The sequence below is a fragment of the Grus americana genome, chromosome 7 (genome assembly GCF_028858705.1).
Source record: "Grus americana isolate bGruAme1 chromosome 7, bGruAme1.mat, whole genome shotgun sequence".
Lineage (NCBI taxonomy): Eukaryota > Metazoa > Chordata > Aves > Gruiformes > Gruidae > Grus > Grus americana.
Genome location: NC_072858.1, coordinates 4,643,173 through 4,668,540, shown reverse-complemented (window position 1 = coordinate 4,668,540; position 25,368 = coordinate 4,643,173). Strand labels below are relative to the sequence as shown.

The following is a 25,368-nucleotide window of genomic DNA, read 5'->3' as shown; positions in this document are numbered from 1 at the left end:
GATGTTCCTCATGGGCATTCTAAACTGATGGCACCATGGACCACAGTGGATGAGCACAATGGACTGACCACTGCGTGTAATGGAAAGCAATCCAGGGATCCCTCCCTAGAGCTCAATCCTAACCAACAGTCTTCCAAAAGGTACCATACAATCGCATTTCTAAACCATTTTTAATGCTAATCAGGTAATTTAATATCAACTGAAACTATAAGATTATCTTCAAATAGTACCCTGTACTGTGCCTCTAGGTTCCACGCCTGAAAAGAGATACAGTGTAAGATAGCTTCAACTTGACTCTCTATATTCCTGCTCTTGAAACTTGCATTATCTTTGCTGATAACAAAGCAGCTCAGGAGTTTAATCATGTTTCTTCCAGTCCATCACAGGCTACATGGGGATGATGACACAAAAAAGGGTGGTCCTTCTTCCCACAACCCTTCTGCCTACATGTATCTTATGTTGGAGCTTGAGAAGACCTGTGTTACTATCATGGAAACTGTCTCCAGTCAGCTACAGGATTTCTACAGCGCCCATTGTATGTTGTAATACCACAATTAGTGTGTTATCCCAGACACGTTGCTACAGCCTTTGAACCTGAAGCTACAATCCCGTCACTACAGGCAAACCCTTCGTAATGAAAACAAAATGCAAACAATGTTTGAAGGAGTCACCAAGGTCATCCTCACTCTTTTTTTTAAAAAAAAGATTTAATTAAATGCTGATGTTCATCAGACATTTATTGCTTGCTCAGGCATTTTCTAAAGATAATCACAACTTTTTAACAAAGCAAGTAACCACCCTCCAGGAAAAGGGAAGAATTTGCGCTATCCACACACAGCAGAGAAAACCAACGTCAGGGACGCTGTGCTGTGAACCCTTCACATCTGGGAAAATGCCACTCTCGTGCCTCAGCTACGAACGCTGCCAACCTGGAGCTACAGAGTCATAGTTCAGAGGCTGTATTTGCCCTACCGATTATGATGTTGTTCATCTTGCCGCGCTCTTTTGCCGCTTCGCTCTGCAGCACACCCTGAATCTGATGTGCTGCTAAGTCAAACAGATCGAGGTAATCTTCCACCGGGTAGCGATCATGAAATCCATCTCTTAGACGAATGATTCCTAAAAACAGTGAAAAGAGAGGAGTTTATTTAAAATAAAAAAAAAAAATAAAAAAAAATAATAGCAGGGCAAGATTAACCGCTGGTGTAAATCAAAACAGCTTCATTGACATGGCTGGCACTGAGCCAGCTAACGTCAGCACAAAATTAGACCGATGAAGTGTAACACTCAGATAAAAGTGCCAATAATGAAGTAGCTGAGATTCGAGATACTATGCGATTAAGCCATAAATTCACAGTGATAGGAAATATCTTAAGTGTTCTGTTTTATAGTTCCTGCATGAATAGCTTGCATTTATTTTCTTCTAAATTTAGCTTTTGCAATGAATATAAAAGACCAGATTCTGCTTTCATTTGCACTAATATAAATTGAAGTAATATTGGAACTCCCACTAGATTTACTGTATTGAGTTTGAGAACAGGGTCTGATGCCAAAAATGCAAATCAACATGCACTTATCAAAATCAGAAATCTGGGAAATCATTCATGTTTTTGTCTTTCACAAGTATGAAAACAAAGCTCCACGATAGTGTCATCACCTTCTCCTCACCTTCCCTGTACTCCAGGGTGCGTTCAGTATCACCTTCTCCCTGCACTTCTCAGCATCTTGAGCCACATCTGTGATTTTATACTCCATTTCCCACTCTTCTTTCCAAATCTAGTCTCACTTCTCCACTTTCTGTACACACTCCCCATGCCCGTCTTTGCATTCTTGCTTCTTGCCATACCACCAGAGTTTCTCAAGTGGGCAGTGGTCAAGGACAGTATTGGGAAGGCAACAGAGTAGGAGCAAAGCTAAGAGTATAGAGCAGGACTTCTCAGCTCTCCCCTTCTTGTTCCTGCAAGGCCAATAATTACCAATTATGTGAGAGGAAAGCTCAGCAAGGGAGTTCTTTTGTCCATTCCCTCTGAATTTCCCCTTTAGGAAAGTGTGATTTAATGAGGGTAGAAGAAAGCTCAGCAGTGTATTTTGACTTATTTTGAGGGGAACAAAAAAAAAAAAGTACAAGCACGGTGCTACAGACTGCCTTGGTTTGTTGCTACGCCACTCATGGGAATAGAAATTGTGGCTAAAAGCCAGGAAAGAGAGACAGTCAAGCTGGGACAAAGTCCTGAAGAGCATCAACCATCCCAGCAGAACAGGAAAGTGGTGATCTGCGAAATGGGGCCTCCCCAGGAGGGCTGTTTAGCTTCAGCTGAAATTAGTCAGTCTCATAAAAATCTACTGAATCAGAGGATGCCATAGAACAAAGAGACTTTCTTGTCCAGATAAGTGTTACAAACTAAACCAAGTTAATAGCCAGAAGTATAGGAGTCATACCCACCAGCTGACTTATAAAGGGGGCTGTCTCAGTTTCACTTATTAGTCTATTTGTCATATTCTTTTTTTTTACATATATTTTTAAATAGTAACCATTAGCTAATGTGTTACTGAGGCAGAATGAAAGGACTGAGCCACCAGGAGCAAACTTAATCCTTCATTCTCAATGGCAGACAGCCTGAGATGATCAGAAGATCCTCTCTACAGATCTCCTTCCCATGAGATCACAAGCTCTGCAATCTTTCCTCATTCTACAGCTTTACAAATTTTCAAGATCTTCAAGGATGTGCACTTGGTCCCCAGTGGCTGACCACAAGACTATGCAAGTGAAGGGTTTGTGAATACCAGCAGAGAGATAGGAACTCATCCTTGTTCTCAAATTATATGCATTCCAGCCTGATTTCTTACACTCTTCTGCCTGTTTGGTAGGTCCAGTTCTGAGCTTTAGCGAGTCCAGTCTTGCTTTACAGCGGTTGGATGCACTACTTCCTCCAACATTGATTCCAAATCTTTATGTTGAGGCTAATGTAGGTGTAGAGAACTATTTAGTATAAAGGATTTTAGCTTAACGTACCAGCTCAGTTCAGCCTTTCCTGCCAGCACTCTCATGGAAAACAAGATCTTCCACAGATGGTTTTGCTGTCAATCCCTGCATCTACACACCCAGAGACAAGCAGCACAGCATTCACGCTGGAAGGCATACAAGTCTAAAATCCCATTTCTTCACTGATCTGACTTTTCACCTTCAGGTCAGGAGGTAATTCTTATCATTTGTCTTCAGTCAGCCACTGACTGTGATGAACGAGTGCCTTCTCACGGGGCTTCAGGGGGCACCACGATGCTTCTCTTGGTTGACTAAATTCACACTGGTACCTCCAGCGTCTCCTAAACTGAACCAAATTATCTCAAAAGCAAAACTGTATTTTTGTCATATTGCTTTAACTCTTAGTTTATAACAAACATTGAGAAAATATTTAAAATACTTAGCCACTTACTTATGACATTTGCAAAGGAAGAAAATCCAAACTCTAAGAACCCAGCAAAATCATGAAATCCCGGCTCTGTGGCTGAGCCCTCCTCCTCATTGAGCATTGAGGAACAAAGCCCCATCTGCAGGAGCTCAGAGGTTCTTCTGGGCTCCAGAGTGCAGGGAAGGGAGGTAGAAATGGCAACATCACATGTAGGAGAAATAAAGAATTGAAGGTATGACCCCACAATAAAGGACAGAAGCAGCACTACAGGTGTCCTGGTCCCTCAGAAAGTGTCTTTCCTTGCCTTTAGCCACCACAGTTCGTTAGAAGAGATAGCTTCCCATTTCAAGGAAGCTTAGAAAAGCACCAAAGAAAAGTAGTGATGCAAAGTCCTCATGAAAAGATCTACCCCGTGCTAGGTTTTTTCTTGTTCCAAAGGCAGTGTCTGCAGTAAAGCAACAGCAAATGAGAAACAGAAGCAAAGATGTTACCGTAAAATAACCAGTGTCTTCCTCTTGGAAACAGTAATATCACTGAAAAGCCTGTGATCTTTGATACCAAAGTCACACAAAGTGAGAGCATACCAGCACTTAACAGCTAGACCCAACAGTGGGAAAATCCAGAGCCTGGGTGGAATGCAGCCACTGTTACGTGCATCTTCATTTAGAGGAAGGCACTAAGCACATAGCAGAGTCAGGAATTGAAAACGGGTCTTCTGCGCCTCATCTAGTCTCTAACCACAAAATTGACCTTCCTTGGTGCCCGGGGAAGAGAGAACAAGAAGGACATAAACACTTCAGGTGGATAAAACAATGCACTCAGCCACACGGCCCTCAGACACCCTTTGAAGGTGCAATCATGAGGGCTACATGCATTTTTCTCCAGCAGGCCATAACCTCAACTATTCAAGTCTACCTTCAGAGATGAAAGGTCACTTCATGAAATATTGATGTCATCCAGGGAAAGAGCATCAAAAATATGTGCAGGTTCCTCAGTGTGAGAGAGCCTTCTCATGCAGAGCATCTCTGCTGTTCAGTGCCTGACTATGAATGAATGCTAATGAAGTTCTTACACAAAGCACAGTTGTATTTATGGAACCATAAGGACTGAAACCACCTACATTTCAAATATTGACCTGTCATTTATTCACGTAAGAAATTCTTTACAGAATTTTGCAATAGAAAACTATCAGTGCTATTCTTTAAATCTCCCATCACAACTTAATAGTTCCTCTACCTGCTTTTACAAATTGGGGTTTTTTTACAGGGTTGATTTTATCTAATGATTTTATTTTTTTCCTAGATTTTCCAAATCACTGCAAATAAACCAAATGAAATGTGTATCATCTCGAAAAGTTTAACCCAAAACATCATTAAACAAAAGCAGGATGGAACCTACTCAGCAGCCATCACCCAGATTTTTCAAAACTAATAACTCCAGCAGTTTCAAGGCAAGCCAATATGGAGCAAATCCATACACTTCATCCCAAATATATACAAAAAATGTCAAATTTTAATAGAGACAATTCGCCTGGATACCAGAGGACATGTTTACTCACCAAACCGTTTTCTTGTCCACCAGTGTGGCTCTTTGATTGCTGAGAACCGAACATCGGGGTGCAGCCTGAGCCGGTCGTACAGGTCCGTCGTCCCACACTTGGGCTGGCCAATGATGTAGAAATGGGGGAGACAGCGCAGGCGGTAGTGTTTGTCCTTATAATGGTACAAGTGGTTCCAAAATACCTTCCTGAGGTAATCAAATATGGTTCGAAAGCGCTTTGAATACAGTGCATAGGAGTTTGTTGCATAAGGATCTGTGGTTGTGTTTCCTCTGTACTCTTCATACCAACAAGGATTCTTGCTATTTGGAAGGAATTTATTAGGAATTACTGAAAACATCTGCAACATAAAGAACAACAATTTCAGTCAAGGCAGCAAAAAATTGACAGTTATTCTTTTCTAACTTACCGCAGTAAAAGAACACAATAGAAACAATATGTGGACATTTTTAACCGTTATTTAACTACAAAGTTGACCTAACTGATTTCTTCTGATGACATTGGAACCAAATCCTGTATAAGCAGTTGGACTAGGAGAGGAGTACATTTAGAAATCCTTTGATTTTAGGCCAGAAAGGACCTCAATAATCCCCCAATACCCCTGCAACCCCAGGAATTAAAATCAAACACACAATACGCAAATCAAATTGACTTCCAGTTTTTAACTCTTGAAATACAAGGTTTGCAATGACTGGATTGTCAGGAAGGCATACTGGTAATTGGTTATTAGAAAGGCTCCTTTCTTATTTACTATTTAAAGTGACTAGCAAGTCTATGTCAGAATGATTTTGCATGAGACAAGGTAAAAATTCAATGAGATTGTACAGCTATCGGAAGACTGCCTGATTTTTTGTTTCAGGTGTCAAGACCATTTACATAACCCATCTGTTTTGCCCATGACTCAGAAGGACGTGATCTACAATATCAACTTTTCAGCTGGTGTAAATCAGGAGGCTCTAGGTGGTGTAAATCAGTATATGAACATCTGAGTAGCTGCACTTTTTTATCTCAATAAAAGATTCACCCAGAAGTCTTGAAAAAAGCAAGTATACAGCAGTTTCAGACACACTTTAATTCATACTTACATGTGGCTCTTGTTTCCTCAGCTCTTCTAAATCAGGGCGCTGTCTCGTTATAAACTCTATCTTTGAAGTAATAGTGTCAATAATTAATTTAATGCTTGGATAATCCTTTACGTATGAAATATTCATTTTAGAAGGCTGGTAATGGTCTTTCATGTCACTAAGGCTTTCATTGTCCATTAAGCTTGGATTGCTAGTAAAAGCTCCGTAATGGAAGGGAGATGGTATTAACAACAGGCCATGTTTGGCTCCAGTCAGTATGTAGGATGCCATCACTAGAGTCATTATAATCAACCCAAATATTAAGCTGCATAGCTTCCCCTTCCTCAAGCAGAAAAATCCATTCCAGCTTTCACTGTGATCAGTCCTTACTTCCAAAACTGCAAGCAACTTCATCTGCTTGCTATCAGTGTACAAAGGGATCTTATTTTCTCCTTTGCAAACAGGACACTTCTGGTTATTATGATTAGGTCCACGGCATCTGAAACACTGTCTGTGCAAGTCATTTGGTAATAAATGTATGCAACAATTAATGCAATACCTCATATTACTACTGTTGAACTCCTGTATTAATGAGCCAAGCACAGCCATAAAAATGTTTCTGAAGCATGAGTCATCTTCTGTAAGTCTGAAATTATTTAATTCCTTGAGTGGTTCTATGACTACTCAGCAATGCAAAAGGACAGCCTCCAAGCAGAATAGGTAAAAGCACTCAAAAAGTGGCATATGTCACATAAAGAAAAAAAAAACAACCAACAACATTCAACACACAAAAATAGATGTACTGTCAACGTGGTTTCCAAGAATTTGGCTCTGTAAGAGGAATGTAGTGAAGTAAGAATCAGCTACACAACTGGCTCAAGTTTTTCCCATTGAACAAAATGGGAAGGAAGAAAAGTTGTTATGTAGCGTAAAAATATGCAAAAAATAAAAATAACTCATTGTCCTCTGATTTACGCTGGAATAGGCAAATATGGGTAGAAATTCCCAGGTATTCTTAAAACACGCAGGTTCCAAACCAGACTGCTGCTCCTGGAAGCTTCATCTTCCCAGAGATGGTTTCAAAGATTTGCATTGTACAACCTAAAGAAACAAAAAGATATATATAGATACACACAGAACAGCAGACATAGTATCTACATTCACCTTGATTCAAAGCCATAGCAAAGTACAATCTACCACAAGTAATTTCACAATTCTATTGGAAAGATGTCTTCTATTTGCCAAGCATATTAATTACAGCACTCACAGTATTAAACCCAGGAAGCATTCGGCTTCAATTTCACAGCGAGCTGCCCTTTCTTTTCAATCACGCATCTGCTGACATCAACGAGCAGTTGCTACCACAGGTAACGCTACACGACTTCCCTCAGCCGCTCATTAACCTAACAGATCTTAATCTGCTCTTTAAATATGGAACCATTTTTGGACAGTGTCCAGTAACACGGGTTTAAATATTTACTCTGTCTGTACATGGGGACCTTAAATTAACTGTCCTGAAGTGGAGCAGGATCCTAGTTAAGAGAACAAGGCAGGGATATGATAACAGTCTCCTTTCAAGCATATGAGATTAAAAGCCAAACAAAATCCCCAAAGCCACAAGTAAAACATGCAGCAAATTGAAGGGATTAAATAATAGACACAAGCAAAGGCTCATTACAGGATATCTGTTTTCTGGACCAAATGATTCTGCGACAAGAGTAATCACCCGCGAGGCACTGCAAAGGCACCTAGATACTTTCAGCACTACTAGCCAAACACATTTTGAAAACAATACTCCCTAAAAATGGCAAGATGTGTTACTTCAACGAAATGTACCATCAGTAATGCAACTTCAAAGCAAGATCCTGGATCCAGCAAATCCTCTTAATGGTGTGCACTTTGGTATGGGAGCAGTTGTGCAGAAAACACAGGAGCACATGTGCCCTTGCCACAAGGCAGCCACCACGGGCAGGGACTTGAGAACTTGTGGGTCCCATGAAGGTCTCCACATCCACACAGACCGGGGGTTGAAGTATCCTGCTGCACAGGGTATGTGCCATCCTCCTTTAGATACAACACTATGGCTGCTTACAGCCAAAAAGTGACCAGAGCTGTTTAAAGTATTTATGCCAACCTTTGGTCTTGGTTTGAGTGTGTCCATGCTTGGCTTTCCAGGCAGTGTTCAGAGCAGAGACACTTAAAGTCACAAACAAATCATCAGCTTAAGGATGGTCTTAATTAAAGCATATTTATGCATAGTTCCTCTAGAATTTCTGTTTTCATGGTTTATTGAATACCTTACTGGAACTACTAGATTTTAAGGTCAAAATCAACTCTCTATTTTGAGAATTCATATTATCAAATACGAAAGTTCACAGATAATATACTTTCTTCTATATACTATTTTTATTTTCTTCTATATACTATGTTTTTATTTTCAAGAATTAATTTTCTGGAGGAACTAAAGACAGGAAATATTTCAAACAATCTTCAAAAGTCAGAAGCAAAACAATAAACTGGCATAGGATGAAAAGGAAAAGAAAAAGATGGGGTAAACCTAAGGGACAATAGTAACGAATGGCTCTGAGAGGCAACTTCTATTTTGGCTTTTGCCACCTGATAAAGACAGAACTTCCCTTCAGCCCCTGGGAACAAGGCTAGCTTAAGGCTCCAGTGCTGTGATGCTCCTTGTCCATCCCGATATGGGTACACATGAAAGCAGCTGTGTGGAGAAGGACCTGGGAATCCTGGCAAACAACAAGCTCTCCATGACCAGCAATGTGCCCTCGTGGCCAAGAAGACCAGTGGTGTCCTGGGGTGCATTAAGAAGAGCGTGGCCAGCAGGTCAAGGGAGGTTATCCTGCCCTCCACTCTGCCCTGGTGAGGGCACATCTGGAGTTCTGTGTCTGGTTCTGGGCTCCCCAGCACAAGACAGACAGGGAACTACTGGAGAGAGCCCAGCGGAGGGCTGTGAGGGTGACGAGGGGCCTGGAGCATCTCTCGTATGAGGAGAGGCTGAGAGAGCTGGGGCTGTTCAGCCTGGAGAAGAGAAGACTGAGAGGGAATCTCATCAATCCTTATAAATATCTAAAGAGCTGGTGTCAAGAGGATGAGGCCAGACTCTTCTCAGTGGTGCCCAGTGCCAGGACAAGGGGCAACGGGCACAAACTGGAACTCAGGAAGTTCCATCTGAACATGAGGAGAAACTTCTTCCTTCTGAGGGTGACCGAGCACTGGGACAGGCTGCCCAGAGAGGTTGTGGAGTCTCCTTCTCTGCAGAGATTCAAAACCCGCCTGGATGCCATCCTGTGCAACCTGCTCGAGGTGATCCTGCTCTAGCAGGGGGTTGGGCTAGATGATCTCCAGAGGTCCCTTCCAACCTCTGCTGCTCTGTGACTCTGTGAAAGCAGTGACCCAGTTCCCCTCTCAATACCTCCATTTCCTCAGCATCACCCAGGACCTGGCCTGCCATAACCCACTTTTCAGCTCTTCCGCAGACAGCCCCAGCATTAACCTCAGTAATTACCCTGCAGGTTCAACACAAACAGTTTTATCTATATTGTGACTAAGAGGCTCAAAATTGCCTCTGAAGAACAGAAAAAGGACTGCCCCTTCTGTGGGAGGCCAGGGAAGAGCACACGGACTCCATGCATAAAATACAACTATTGCAAATAAAAGCAGCAGCTGAAGGAATTGGAAGAATTCAGAGGCATGACAGCTATACCTGAACTGAACAATATATTTTGCTCAGATGACTATGGATGATAAAATGCTACTTAATTACAATTATTTTACAGATGAAATTAATCTGTGTTATAATTAACTTCACTAAACCACTGTGGTGGGTTGACCCTGGCTGAAGGCCAGGTGCCCACCAGAGCCGCTCTCTCACTCCCCTCATTCACTAAACAGGGGAGAAAAGGCATAACGAAATGCTTGTAGGTCGAGATAAGGACAGGGAGAGATCACTCACTAATTGTTGTCACGAGCAAAACAGACCAAACTTAGAGAGGGAATTCATCTGATTTATTACTAGGCAAAACAGAGTAGAGGAATGAGAAAATAAAATCAACTCTTAAAACACCTCCCCCCACCCCTCCCATCTTCCCGGGCTCAACTTCACTCCCGGCTTCAACCTCCTCCCCTCAGTGGCACAGGGGGACGGGGAGTGGGGGTTACGGTCAGTTCATCTCACGGTGTTTCTGCCGCTTCTTCATCCTCAGGGGGAGGACTCCTCTCATTGTTCCCCTGCTCCAGCATGGAGTCCCTCTCACGGGGTGCAGACCTTCAGGAGCAAACTGCTCCAGCGTGGGGTCCCCCATGGGGTCACAAGTCCTGCCAGCAAACCTGCCCTGGCGTGGGCTCCCCTCTTCACGAGTCCACCAGTCCGGCCTGGAACTTGCTCCAGCGTGGGCTTCCCATGGGCCGCAGCCTCCTTCAGGTGCCTCCACCTGCTCCAGCATGGGGTCCTCCACGGGCTGCAGGTGGAATCTCTACACCCCCTCATCCTTCCTCCATGGGCTGCAGGGGGTTTGCGTGGCAAGGTTTTGGCGGGGGGGTCTACAGGGGTCGCTTCTGTGAGAAGCTGCTAGAAGCTTCCCCTGTGTCTGATAGAGCCAATGCCAGCCGGCTCTAAGACGGGCCCGCCGCTGGCCAAGGCCAAGCCAATCAGCACCTCTGTGATAACATATTTAAGAAGAAGGAAAACAGTTAGAGAGAGCTTTTGCAGCTGGAGAGAGGAGTGAGAAGATGTAAGAAACTCTGCAGACACCAAGGTCAGTGCAGATGGAGGGGGAGGAGGTGCTCCAGGCGCCGGAGCAGAGATCCCCCTGCAGCCCGTGGTGAAGGCCATGGTGAAGCAGGCTGTCCCCCTGCAGCCCATGGAGGAAGGATGAGGGGGTGTAGAGATTCCACCTGCAGCCCGTGGAGGACCCCACGCCGGAGCAGGTGGAGGCACCTGAAGGAGGCTGCGGCCCGTGGGAAGCCCACGCTGGAGCAAGTTCCAGGCCGGACCGGTGGACCCGTGAAGAGGGGAGCCCACGCCAGGGCAGGTTTGCTGGCAGGACTTGTGACCCCGTGGGGGACCCCACGCTGGAGCAGTTTGCTCCTGAAGGTCTGCACCCCGTGAGAGGGACTCCATGCTGGAGCAGGGGAACAATGAGAGGAGTCCTCCCCCTGAGGATGAAGAAGCGGCAGAAACACCGTAAGATGAACTGACCGTAACCCCCACTCCCCGTCCCCCTGTGCCGCTGAGGGGGGGAAGGTTGAAGCCGGGAGTGAAGTTGAGCCCGGGAAGATGGGAGGGGTGGGGGGAGGTGTTTTAAGAGTTGATTTTATTTTCTCATTCCTCTACTCTGTTTTGCCTAGTAATAAATCAGATGAATTCCCTCTCTAAGTTCGGTCTGTTTTGCTCGTGACAACAATTAGTGAATGATCTCTCCCTGTCCTTATCTCGATCTACAAGCGCTTCGTTATACCTTTTCTCCCCTGTTTAGTGAATGAGGGGAGTGAGAGAGCGGCTCTGGTGGGCACCTGGCCTCCAGCCAGGGTCAACCCACCACAATTTTCCAAGTCACCTTAATCAAAATATGAAATAAATGTTTGACAATTTACACTTATGAAAAATTAGTGTACTATCAGAGTAACACAAAAAAATCAGCACCGTTATAATTCTCACGTAGGTACAGTTCTCCTAGTTTAAATACACCTCAGTAAACACCTACAAATTTTTTTCGCATTACTTTTTGCCAGTGGCTCCCTCCTCTGGACCCACAGTAGCTGTTCCTTCTCTACAAAAATCCACCGTTCCTTTTAAGGTTCAGAAATGTTTTTTCTGTGCATCATTTCCAACATCTTTCTTTCTTCCTTATTCTACAGTGCTCTTCATTCCACCCAAAACCATCTAACTTAACTCATCCTTTTGCACACCTCAGCAGAAATCTTCCTGTCTGATTTTGTCCCTTGGTTCTTGAGAAACAAAACAGATATAGACATTTCTGAAGTTCATGTTTGTGTAATGTCCAAGACACCAACAATGAAAACAATTTCTCATGACAATACAGTGGATACACAAAGGGTTCTGTGATTACTCCTACAACACACTATATCATAGAATTATAATTATTACTAATTATGAGTCCCAGAATTTGGCTATTTTGACTTTAGCTCTTCCAACACTTATTTTTAATTCTTAAGAAACATTGCTATAATTCTAGATAATAACTCCTCGTGTCCAGATCAAATGGGGCAGTCACTTCAGATCCTGCATTACTCCTCATTCTTCTAGTTGCTTTTTTGTATGAGACGAAATGCTTTTGTAAAATTATTTGTATTCTTGATGTTTCTCCCACCTAACTTGGTCACATATTGGAGGATTTCTGCAATCAGAGCAAGCAGGCTATGTCTCAAGGACTTAAGAATAATTATTTAGATAAATACTGAACAAAAGTATTTGCAAAATACCTTCCTACAAAAAGTAGTTAATTTCCTTAATGAGTTTATTCTACAAGTCAGATAAGGCAGACAGAAATCATAGCATAATCGTTACTGACTGTATTTAAACCAAAGGGAAAGAAATCAGTGTAAGACTCTCAAAGAAACTAGTCTTCAAAATGTCTCTAAAGAAATGGGCCTGTGATGATTTTGACAGAAGTCTGAATGACTACAGAGACTAAATCAGATTCATATGTGCAATATTAAAACCAGAAAGTTTATGCTGTCTTATACATAAAATATCTCTCCCCAAATGAATGTCCAAAAGAAAAAGGGAAGCTATGGAAAGGCAAGGGGAGAGAAGGATCCAAGATTTAAAGCAGGAAAGAGCTCAGCGGTTGTCCAAACACCACTGACGGTCCTAATTGCTGGAGAGAAGGAGGATGAGAAAGGGAGGTCCTGACAAGGGGAAAGTTTCCCCTTTGCTCGTCAACATTTCAGGCAGCAATAAGACACCTGAGCAAAGATTTTCAAAGAGGAAGCAAAGGAGGCAGGAGGAGACTGAAGTACTGTCAGGGCAGATCCAGACATCATCCACAGAGGTAATAGAGAAAATCAGGAAAACAGAGATAGTTCCTAAAAAAGGACTAGAAGAAGGATGGAGATGAGGGCTCTGGTAAGAGAAGATAAGAAAAGGGAGGTGAAAAAAAAATCACCTCTTGAAAAAGATGCACAAAAAAGAAACTACAGGTTACAGTGGCAGCTAGAAAAAGATCTGGTAAGCAGAAGGTAGCCTACAGAATCACTTCATTTAATGTATTATGCGCCACACGTTTGTTTTCATGTAAACCTTCCACGCTGAACTCCTCCACTTTGACACCCAGTGAGTATCTCAATATTCTCCTGGATCTCTGCTCTCCAGCTCCTTGCAGTTTATTTTCAGAGGGATCAGTTACTATGCACTGTCTATTTAGGAAAAAAAATATAAATCCAATTTATTTTCCAGTCCTCTTCTAATGGGGAGATGAAACTTGCTCAGTGATACTGATTGAACAGTTATCTGAGATATTCTTACAGAATCAATTCAAGACTTGTGTATTTGACATTAATTCTCAAATTTTTAAAAAGTGCCATCAGAGATACATTAATGGATATAGAGCACAGGATCTTAGAAAAACCACATAAGCTTCTCAGTCCTATTTTATGTCCATTTGTATGTTAATAAAATGGACTGGAATTTACTGAACCATTCCCAGATGCAGACACTTCTCATGAAACTCCAGTACAAATATTACAATCTCAAGGAAAAGTCACATTAACTACATTTTTGACAGCTGAGGAAAATGCTTTATTGGGAAGCTGATACAAGGAAGAAAAAAAAAATTAAAAAAGGAAATGTTTAGGCTACAGTAGAATTGAGATCTTAATCACACCAGTCATGAGGGAAAATTCAAAGTTCCACCAGCAACCATAACTCTGCCAACTTATGCATACACACAACAGGCTGCTTAATTAGATGATGGTTTTGACGATCTACTACAGGGCAATATGACATATTACTCAGCTAATAGAACAGAGACATTGATTTTACGTTTTTTTAATAACTGCTAGTCGCAGACAGCATTTTACATGATTTTTCCACTGTCATGTTCATGTAATAAAAAAACCCAGCTGTAATAAACACATAAAAGTCAGGATATAATTTCCTATTGCCACTCCCTTCTCTTTACCAAGAGGTTTTTAAAAGTTCATTCCCCAACCTTTTACCATGCAATGAAGGATGCTCACCAGAAGGCCAGGATCTTTCCCCGGCATAAGCAGCCCCTGTTTTCCTCATTCGCCCACGAAATCAAGCAATCTACAGTATCTTTTTTGGTTGTTTATTTCTTCCATTAAACATTTCCAGTAGTCATAACCACAGATATCCTTCACCTTTTTTGCATTTCAATATAGAAAGCAGAAGGATGTGAATTGCAGATGGAGTAGAGGTTATGAGATTTGAGTTGGTAATAAACCATTTATGTCTTTTTATACTTTAGTTGCAAAACTGCTGTCGGTTCACTGGCAGAATATTACTCTCTTTACACAACAAGCAGCGTCTTTGTATATTGTTGAATAATGTAGCATGTAATTTCCTCTTGTTGAAATGAATGGTGAATTATTTATGATCATGTCTATACAGTATTTGTCTGTTGTACATAAACGTACACCAGCTCTAACCTCAAAGCACAAATCGACATCAACCTTTTCAAGCTCCTTGGCCAAAAGCAATCCTCCTCATAAAAATGAGGATCTTTGGGAAAATCGTAAGTAGGAAACACGGATATAAAAGATGTCACACAGTGGAATGGGGAACAACAATGACCAGCTATCTTAGATTTCAATATACTCCCGCTGAAGCCAAGAGGACCTGCACCACTGTATGCAACTGAAGCAGACTCCATCGAGAAAGGTATTTATATGCAACAGAGGACTTAACAGCAAACAGGTGAGACCTTTTCTTTGCTAGTTTCCCTGTGCAATTACTTCTTTATATTACAAGAGGACCTGTTGTGTGCACAGGCTGCAGGATGCCGGGGAGAAGGCTGGCAGGTACCACAAAAGCAAACGGCACAAGGCAGAGCTGCCTCCAGAGCCTTGCGATAAACCACTGAAAATGCAGCATCCAGCATGTCCTGCTCATTGCCACACGGGAAACTAAATAGGGTAAAAAGATAAATTCCAAAAAAAAAAAAAACACGTGAGATTTTTCATCGTTCACATATTTTTGTTCACTATATAGAAAGATCTGAAATTGTTTCATTTCTGTTAAATAAACATTTCATAAAATTCCTCCCCTTTCTCTTAAAGGTTTGTAAGGGAAGACTGTAATCAAAATGGCTATAAAAAAGAAATTACTTTCATATGCTCAGTCATATAAATAAAATTCCCCTCCTCTATGAATAAGATAAAACAGATGGAATAGATTTTACAAGCACACACATCTTCTGGACATCTAAGTGTATGACCTATTTTTCAGGTCACCAGCCTTAATATTTAAAGCGCTTTCCTTTTTTTCATAATTCTTTAAAATAAAGATAAAACAAAGTTTTGCTAGTACTCTTAAGGCTAAATTTTATACCAGCCTTGTTACTTTTAATCATATTCAGCTTTTCCTACTACCACATGAAAAAGTAGCACACTGCTAACCTATTATAAACACCCTTCAAGTACACCAGTAACATTTCTCAGCTTGATGTATAACTGTTTCTCTGTTTGATGTCAATGGAGCTACAGCACTTGGTTTCCTCTCTTCACACAACTTAATTAAAATGTGGAACTCATTGAGGCCAAAAGTATGAATGCATTTGAAAGACATTACACAATTAATGTAGAATAAATCTATCAATGGCTGCTATCCCCAATTCCCAGAACCTAGAAAGGGATGGGAGAAATCTATTTCTTTCACTCAGCATTTATTACTGGCCAGGGCCAGAGGTATCTGTGCCAGTTGGAAGATTTGAGCTAAGATTGTCCTGTTGGGCAGGTCACAGCCTGAAAATATGGATGTGTAAAACAAGCTAGAAAATAATCCACCAGCTCTCAGGTTAGGTGGGATGAAGCCCAGCCAAAGCATGCCCCTCAGCTACAACTCCCACAGATAGGGTCTGTAGTCCCATAAAAACACATTTTCTTTTTTCTTTCTGTCCATTCTCCTATTCCCACTCATGTCAGTCATCACGTCAAGGATTTGTATATCGATGCACTTATTAGAGCTGACAAAAATGCCTCTTTTTCTCAAGGGATATTATTAATTCTCAGCAAAAGTAAAAAACTAGAACTGCTAATATGTGGAAGCACAAGAGCATTTTGTGTTCTTGCTCTGTTGCTTCCTTGTTATGGGAAGACCTTCAGCTGCTGTGATGTCTGTAATTTCTCCGCGTGATGAGAAGCGGTTGCACCAGAAGAAGATACCTCAGCCGAAGCATCGCTCAAAGCAGGCAGGAATACGTCCTCTGCAGCAGGCAGCCCTCGCCCCCTTTCTTTTTCAAATGAAAACTACAGATGCTATAAAAATAAGGATAAGCACCTTTAGCAAAAAGGGGGGGGCTGGGGGGGAAGAAAAAGGATTAAGGAAAAGATAATACTGCTGGATCTCATCTGGTCAGTAACATCTGAAGGAGCACATGGCTCCTAATTTAATAATATCTAATGCCATTCTTTGAGTAACAGCTATGTTGTTTTATCCAAAGTCTCCTAATTGTTTTCACTAATCTGGATAAATAGTCACTGCCTAAAGTGCCTTCCCTCACATATCAGGAAGATTTCTTTAATTCAAGTTCTCAGTTTGTGCCGCTAACATTTTTTGAAATCTCAGAGCAAAGCTGGTCCCACACCCTCCACAAACACTCCAGAAATGAACTTCCCTTTGGTAATGTTTCACTCTCGAGAGCTCCTGTGAAGACAGCGATGTGACATTACTCACAAAAAGATGTAGGTCTCTAAGTCAACCACTGCCCACAACTGTTCCATGATAAACTTTCCATGACTCACACGAAGAGGAATGGAAACATGAAAGGGCAGAGTGAGGCTGGTACAGTGAAACCTTCACAAAATTTTCATATCAAAAAAATATGTGATATTCAGTAGCAGTGCAGCACAACCACCTAATTCTTCTTCCATTCCTCCATCACCCATTGCAACATGGCCCATGGCAGCAGCGACCAGCTTTCTCCATGTACAACAGCAACTCTTCAGCCTGTGCAAGATAAGCTTATGACCCCTGGACACATGAAAAACCTCCAAAACTTTACCATTACAGATACTTTTTAGCTATCAAGTCTACTGAAAATGATAAGGATTGAACCAGACTACAGGCTGCACATAGATTTTGCTCTTGGACATGGTCTCTTCAGAACATGCTGAAGTATTTGTACAAGTGTAGTGAAGTATTTGTACAGCGTGAGGAAGTTCATCCTGTTAGTGGGCAGGTTGTACCGTCCCAATAAATAAACAGTACAAGTAATAAAAACCTGACCTAAAAAACCACAAAAAAAAAGAAAAAAGAAAAAAGAAAAAGAAAAAAGAAGAAAAAAGAAAAAAGAAAAAAGAAAAAAGAAAAAAGAAAAAAGAAAAAAGAAAAAAGAAAAAAGAAAAAAGAAAAAAGAAAAAAGAAAAAAGAAAAAAAGAAAAAAGAAAAAAGAAGAAAAAAGAAAAAAGAAAAGAAAAGAAAAAAGAAAAAAGAAAAAAGAAAAAAAAAATGAGCTCAGGAAAGGAGAGGAATAATCATAGATTTTCTCTATCCTGCTTATTGTACGCATTTGGCTCAAGTTAACATCTTTGGAAATAAACTTTGCCTGAACTCACATCTATTTACATCAGAGAAATCAACAAGCTGCCAAAAAGAAGATATGACAACAAAATGAGACTCATGAATCACTGACCTCTGTAACCTCCTCGCAAAAAAAAGACGAAAAAAAAAGAAGGCAAAAAAAAAGCTACTGCAGTGGTTTAGAAACGCTGCAGGACTCATTACAAAGCCCAGCAACCTCCTGCAGACTGAAGTTATGTAAAGCTCCTTTATTTGCTTAAAAAAAATAATTAAAAAAATAATCGATAAAGGCAACTCCCAAGAAATTATATCAACCCACTGCAAACATTTTTAAGGCAATCACTTGAGAAACAGTTGCATTTTAAAAGCTAGAATATGTGGTCATAACACACGACCATACACTCAACCTGTTGAACAACTGCTGAATGCTTGTGCAAGTTCCCAGTTCTGAGGCCTTTTAAAGCCAAAGAAAACCTCCTGAATCACCACTGAATCAGCAACCTCGCCTAAATAACAACTGTGGCTTATTCTATAACCCAGCTGGTTTCTTTCTCAAGATCTAATCCAAACATGCTCTGCTCCTTCCTCATCAATATACTTCCAAAGAAAATGCAAGAATGGAACAAATGGCATCCTCCATTTGCAAAATAATCAGCAAACTCCCCTAAAATCAGCATAAAGGCAGTCGTTTCAATCGAGGACCCACTCTTATAATTTGTGCTGCAATGCTCAGGAAATAGTTACTGAGCTTGAATCACCACTCAATTAGGGCATAAACACTGCCTGAATAATGAGATTATTGCAAAAATGGGAAAAAAAGGGGGGGGGGGGGGGGGGGAAGCGGGAAGGGGAGCAGGAGACTGTCCTGGATCAGCTACAGCATGGACATGCCTTCCCCCAGAAACCTGTTATTAGGTCTGAAGTCTTGTGCAGGTTCCTAGAAATTACCAAGGTCCAGCTTCTTGTGCTCCTAACATGCCGCATGCGTGTGTTCTGATGTGCTGTTGGTTGATTTGCCTTGAAAATGTAATAATAATAATAATAATAATAATAATAATAATAATAATAAGCTTGACATTAGCCATTTTTAAATTAAAATATTTTTCAGTGGAAAAAATATCACTAAAAATTTTACCCACTTTTGTGTTATTTTTTCTTCGTATTTCACCTGATTTAAGTCAGACTGACATCACACTCGTTTATTTTTGGACTACTTGCAGAATAAAAAGTCCAGACAGGAAAAACCATAACCAAGGCCATCCAACCTCTGGCCTACTGATAAACTCCAAACTACATGATGGTCTTCCAGTTTAGATCTAAACTATCACACAGGTTTAGAAGATAACAGACTGGTTCCTCGACACTTAAGGCAGGGATGAGGACTTGCCAACAATTCCTGCAGAGTGACACCTGCCTCAGGTCCACACAAGGTCATTTTCCAAAAGCTAAACCCATGCAAGGTTTATACAGAAGGTTTTGTGTGAGCTGGAGAGAAGTGTAGGGATTTGAGGCATCAGCACTGTAATGACTTCTCCAGAAAAGCAGGTCCAAAAGCCCTGGAAGAAAAAAAGCACTACTGTTGGCCGCCCAACCTGTGGCACCACGTGTCCCAAGCACCGTGAATCCATCACCCTGAGTCAGGGTAGAGCTCACACCAACGTCTTTAAGTCTTTCCTCTTGCACAAACACAGAGCAAAATTCTGGGCTAGTGGAGGGTGTCCCTGCCATGACAGGGGGTTGGAACTGGATGGTCTTTAGGGTCCCTTCCAACACAAACCATTCTAGGATTGTATGATTTATAAGGATGCTCAGAGCAGAATTTTGCCTATGGTACACATTGGCTTCTCAACTCTTGATCAAAACTTGCTGCCTATGATGTGCAACATCTCCAGCAATTCATCTTTTCACCTCACTTTAGTTTCTATTCATCTCACATAGTGTCTTGCTACAGAAACACAGACAGATTTATAATGAATATGACAAAATTGCACACTGTAGTAAAACTTTGTCTTTACATAAGTTACTCCAGCGCATGTCTTCTTACAGAAAAGTCATTTTAAGCCAGTTTCAGAAATCATTATGCATGGTTGAAGTTTAGTACCTTTTCTTTTTTTAAATTCTCATAGTAAGCGCAACCAACCTCCCAATATATCCTACACAGTCCTTGAGGTCATCCCACATAACCAGAGGTAAACTAATGCATCCATTCTGTGGGGCTCACAGATTTCCTCTCCCAAAAATTTGGAACCAGATTAAAAAGTTCTGGTATTCAGAATACAATCAGAAATCACATCCATTTAACAAAAACCAGTCAGTCCTTCATTAAAATGATTGAATCACTAAGAGCCAGAATGAATATAAAATACTGATGCTAACAAGAGTTAGCTTTTACCTCTTGATAAGAAAAAGTGTATTTTCTTAAATCTCCAGAAAGACATTAAATGTTAAAAATAAGATGAAGACAGACATAGAAGATTAAAACACTTATTCAGTGATTTTATATCAGTGAGAATTCTTCAGGCTGAATTCGCCATATTTATTTTCTTTCGTTATGTAGCAAAAGAAAAGGAACCAAAGAGCTCACAGTAAAGGTAAAGGGATCACCTCCAATACATCTTCAGGTGCACAGAGTGAAAGTGCTAAGGCTGATCTTGCCACAAATGTTTTTATTACATTTTTAATAAAATCAAACAGCTGTTGAAGTTTCATTCCCAACACAGGATATCACATTACTTTACAATAATAGAAATTCTTACCTATGTGCTCTTTCAAGGAATAAATCACGCTATCATCCCACAAATCAGCCAAATTCCTGTTATAAGTACTAATGCAGCAGGGAAACACGAAGCATGAAGGCTGCATCTGTTATGAAGCTCTTCCACTCCAGATATTTTTATCAAGCAAATCCAGGGGGTTTGGGGGTTGGCAGGTGGGAAAAAATATCATATCTAAATACAGCTCCCATACGCCCTGCAGTCAGGCTGTAATCAAAAATAAATAAGTACTTATCTTCAGAAAAAAACCTCCAGAGGCAAAGAATTGGTCTAGGATTGACCGAGTTCACTTATCAAATGCAGGCTATTTTTTGTTATGCATTTCTTTCTGACAGCTGCCCTTCCCGCTTTGTTTTCAGGCTTCCAAGTCTGCTTCATTGTTTGAGTCTCTGGACGGATATTGCTGTAATTTACTCAAATAGCTCTTCTGGAGCAACCCGCTCAACAGAGATATGGGTTTTCCCTTCATGCAAAGCTCGGTTTGATGAGGACAGCACGCTCGTATTCATCACCTTATCTAAACACAGGGAAATTGCTCTGGACAGCCAATTTCTCTGCGTCGGCTACAACGTGAGGTTCGAGTGACCGCCTCCGATTTAGGCATCTGCCATCCACACTTCTAAAGGTTAGGTGAGATGAACACCAAAGCCTTACTGTGCTAAAGAAAAACAAATCTTCACATTCAGAGTGCCAGCGGACTCTTATTTGAGGAAGAGATGGAGAGCTAGTGTAGCACAGTCGAATTTGCAGGAAGAGATCTTTCAGTGCTGAAGAGTTATTTTAAGCCCGTGTCTTTGTCTCTTGCATGGATTACTGGTCCAGAACCAGCACGTGGGAGAAAAATGTTCTGAGAGTATTTCCAATGGTCCTGCCAAGCATTTTCAGCCTCGGCATGCTGCAAAATAGTGGGCATTCACAGTTATGTTACTCTGATTATCATCTTGTTCTTTTTACACATTTGATTTTACTTGATTTTAGCAGCTGCTACCTCAAGTTGATTTAAAGTGAGAAATATATTCTTTCCACCATCTGAAATCTAATACTTACTGCCACTTTGCAAATGGTATACAGTCTGAATTGCTAAATCTTGTGGGTTGTGAGAGATCAGCTGCTAATTTAAGGCTGCTTTTGAGGGATGAATAACATTATATGGAACAAATAGAATATGCATAACGTAATGCCTTCACTACCTGTTTATCTCATGGTGTGGCAAAATGTTTTTTGCATGCAATAGTGCAACCAAATGGTATCTATTAGAATTCATTTGATATACCTTCACACTTCATAAATAAGCAGTCTTTCTGAAGGGGATCAGTCTATGTGATACCTAACATTGCTTTAAACACAATATTGTTGTGACAATTCTAGAGCAACGTATATGCTAACAGCTGCTCATTTGATTTTCAGTGACTGAGAAGGGATTTTCCTCCACCTCCAACTGAATTTTCCCCATAAACTTTACTATCTTAACACAGTCATCTGAAAATTTTTGTTATGACTCATATATGGTACCTTCACCATGAGACATTCATTAAAATGGATGGAGAAACATATCTCAAATGTACATAAGTACCATGTCAGTGCTTTTTCATGAATAGGGCATTTCATCTTGCATCTAGTGCTGAGTGGGTGAAAGGAAACATACACAGCTGCATCCTGAAAAGACAAACTCAGTATTAGAGTCTGTCATTAAAGTTTCTTGTAAGTTCAAACAAAAATTAGTCAACAAAAACTATTCATTGATGCCAAATCACAACTGTGGCTTTGTTTCAATACTGTAAAAAAAAAAACAAACCTGTGTTCCAAGCTTCGTAGTAACTTTTATAAATGTTCAACGACTTTAATTTTTTCTGCAACAACACAGTAGATAAATCTCGGCCCATTAACCAAGAAACCACACACTTGTTCCAAAGTGAAGTAGATTCAAAGTTCAAATGGAGAACCCATAAAGGTCTAACTATTCTCAAGAAATTTCTAGTTATCTCTGTAACAGTAACACAGTATCACCAGATAAAATTCCTGCAGGTAACTTCTGGCTACAGCTAATTAAGCAAAACCTTTCTAATATAATATAATATAATATAATATAATATAATATAATATAATATAATATAATATAATATAATATATTGCTTTCAACACTTTATAAAAGTGTTTATTCTGCATAAGTCAAGCAACATTTACTTCCAAAGCCTCCTACCACTATTCGTGTTTCATCAAAGGCTTAAGACTCCATCACTCATCTGTATCATGTGCTCTTTAACTACACTAACGTGCAATAAATTCTTACCAAGCAGCTTACAAGATACCATCATTCTGAAGATGTTTCTGCATGGCTATGCTCTGTTTTCTGTTGCTAACACCATAGATCTTTATACTTGATGTGGAACCTAACGCCATTTGACAAGGGATTGAACACTCCGTATTGTCCTCATACCTTTAGGTCATCACAACTAAAGAACAACCCTTCAAAGAAATTCAAATATCTTCATTTACTGATTTCCACTATTACAAGAAAGAAAGAGAGTTTTTATTCTTTCACCAGCCTCTCAAAAAAAATGACAGCTCTTGAATCAATTTTCATAACATGGTAAACTCTAGAGCAGTAATCACACAACTGCATGAAGACTCTCCTTTACAACAGTAATGACAAAAAGAAAAAAGCCATGCTATGTATGGGACTGTGGTGGGCTGAGCCCGGCTGGAGGCCAGGTGCCCCCCAAAGCCGCTCTGTCACCCCCCTCCTCAGCTGGGCAGGGGAGAGGAAATGGAACGAAAGGCTCGTGGGTCGAGATAAGGGCAGGGAGAGATCACTCACCAATTACCGTCAAAACAGACTCAACTCGGGAAAATTAATCTAATTTATCACCAATCAAATCAGAGTTGAGTCATGAGAATTAAATCCAATCCTTAAAACACCTCCCCCCACCCTTCCCTCCTTCCCGGCCCAACTTCACTCCCCATTTCTCTCCCTCCCCCCCAGCAGCACAGGGGGACGGGGAATGGGTGTCTCCACCTGCTCCAGCGTGGGGACCTCCATGGGCTGCAGGTGGAATCTCTGCTCCACCATGGACCTCCAGGGGTTGCAGGGGGACAGCCTGCCTCACCACAGTCTTCTCCATGGGCTGCAGGGCAATCCCTGCTCCAGCGCCTGGAGCACCTTCTCCCCCTCCTTCTTCACTGACCTCGGTGTCTGCAGAGTGGTTCCTCTGACATCTTCTCACTCCTCTCCCCGACTACAATTGCTTCTGGTGCCTTCTCCCCCCCCCCCCCCCCCGCTTAACTCTGTTACCCCAGAGGCACTACCACCGTCACTGATGGGCTCAGCCTTGGCCAGTGGCAGGTCCATCTTGGAGCCGGCTGGCATTGGCTCTGTAGGACATGGGGTAAGCTTCTAGCAGCTTCTCACAGAAGCCACCCCTGGAGCCCCCCCCCCCGCTACTAAAACGCAGCCACACAACCTGAATACAGGAACACAGTAAGTAAATAATGTAATATCCAGAACAATAACAAGATAAATCTGTTCCCCAGCCACTGTGTCGCTGACTGCCTTGACTTGACTCTCTATTCCTACAGATTTTGCCCATGTTTGGCTTCAGTATGCTTGTTTTCCATTTGGAAAGAACACAACCATAAATACCTTTTCATGCTTTACATTGCACTTAGCTGGACTGCAGACTGTAAACAAACAAGATAAAAATCTGAGAACTTTCTCTACTGAATTTCCATGGAAAGAAACCAGGAAAAAAAAAAAAAAAACCCAAACACCACCACAAAACAAACCAACTCTGCATAATGATGAATGCACCTAGAAAAATTTGGCATGCACACCCTCACACCCTGCCTCTTTTGCATCATTTTCTGCAACATAAAGGTAACATTTAGCCTAGCAAACTTTATTTGTGGCGCAGAGGCAATCCAAGACAAGCTCTCAAAGAGACTTTTTTTTCCAATGGAGATGTTAAGTAATTAACTTCGGTTGTAGGGAGACTGACTCAAACTAACCTTTCACTCTTCCTCTGCTTAAACTGCAGAGGGGTCAAAATTCACTTTTTAAGGCTTTGCATTGAGAAATTGAAAAAAAAAAATCCCACCCTTGATGGAGCTCCCAGATGGCACAGGTGTCTAATTTGCCCAGTGGTCCTTACTGATCCCTACCTGAACACCACTTGGGTGCTATACAGGGATGCCTGAGGCCAGGTTGCTCCTCCCACTTGCTCGGTGGGACAGACCATCTCCTGAGATGGCCCAGAGGACGCAGTTTTAAGGAGAAAGCGAGAACAACCGTTCTCAAATGCGGTGCTCCAGCCAGAAAGCTCTCACTCCGATGAAAGATGCCCATGTCCCTGGGGACAGCAGGGCACAACTCAAAAGCGAACAATGGGAGGTTTTATTTTTAAACAGCAGTGCTTTTTGATATACTTGGTCCTAGGCAAATAGAGGAGCACATAGAGTCGCTATAGGGTGTTGCAGCTGAAATTGGATTGACACTAGCTCTGGAGCTCAGGTTCCACTTCTTGAAATAAGCCATTTACTGAAGCAATTAACAGAAGAAATCTGAAGTGACACAAATTCCATCAACTGCCGCTGGCAACCAGCTTTTCAAGAACAGATGCATGACTGTTAATGGTAACCCAAAAAGCTTAGTTTCTGATGCAGGGAAATTGAGATAGAGCATTAACATTATAAAGCTCTGCAGAGCACTAGAAGCATCTCCAGAATATATCACACAAAATACTTTGCAAGGACCTATAAACTCCAACTTTAGCAGCATTAACAGATCTAACCAAAAATCATGTCCAGCAAAAATACTTCCCAA

At 41.3% G+C, this 25,368-nt stretch overlaps 1 protein-coding gene across 2 annotated transcripts in view; it reads right to left on the bottom strand.

Annotated features, from left to right (window-relative positions):
* CHST15 (carbohydrate sulfotransferase 15) overlaps positions 1 to 25,368 on the bottom strand; it is a 51,499-nt gene that overhangs the window by 12,811 nt on the left and 13,320 nt on the right. Inside the window, exons 1-4 of one of the 2 annotated variants that reach the window (XM_054832403.1) lie at positions 20,532 to 21,444; positions 6,054 to 7,133; positions 4,969 to 5,308; positions 973 to 1,119 (exon numbers count right to left, since the gene is read on the bottom strand). In XM_054832403.1, the coding sequence (XP_054688378.1) occupies positions 973 to 1,119; positions 4,969 to 5,308; positions 6,054 to 6,641 (1,075 nt within the window). In that variant the 5' untranslated portion in view covers positions 6,642 to 7,133; positions 20,532 to 21,444. Of the gene's footprint in view, positions 1 to 972; positions 1,120 to 4,968; positions 5,309 to 6,053; positions 7,134 to 20,531; positions 21,445 to 25,368 lie in introns of those variants that run through there. The other variant, XM_054832404.1, reaches the window with a different exon arrangement.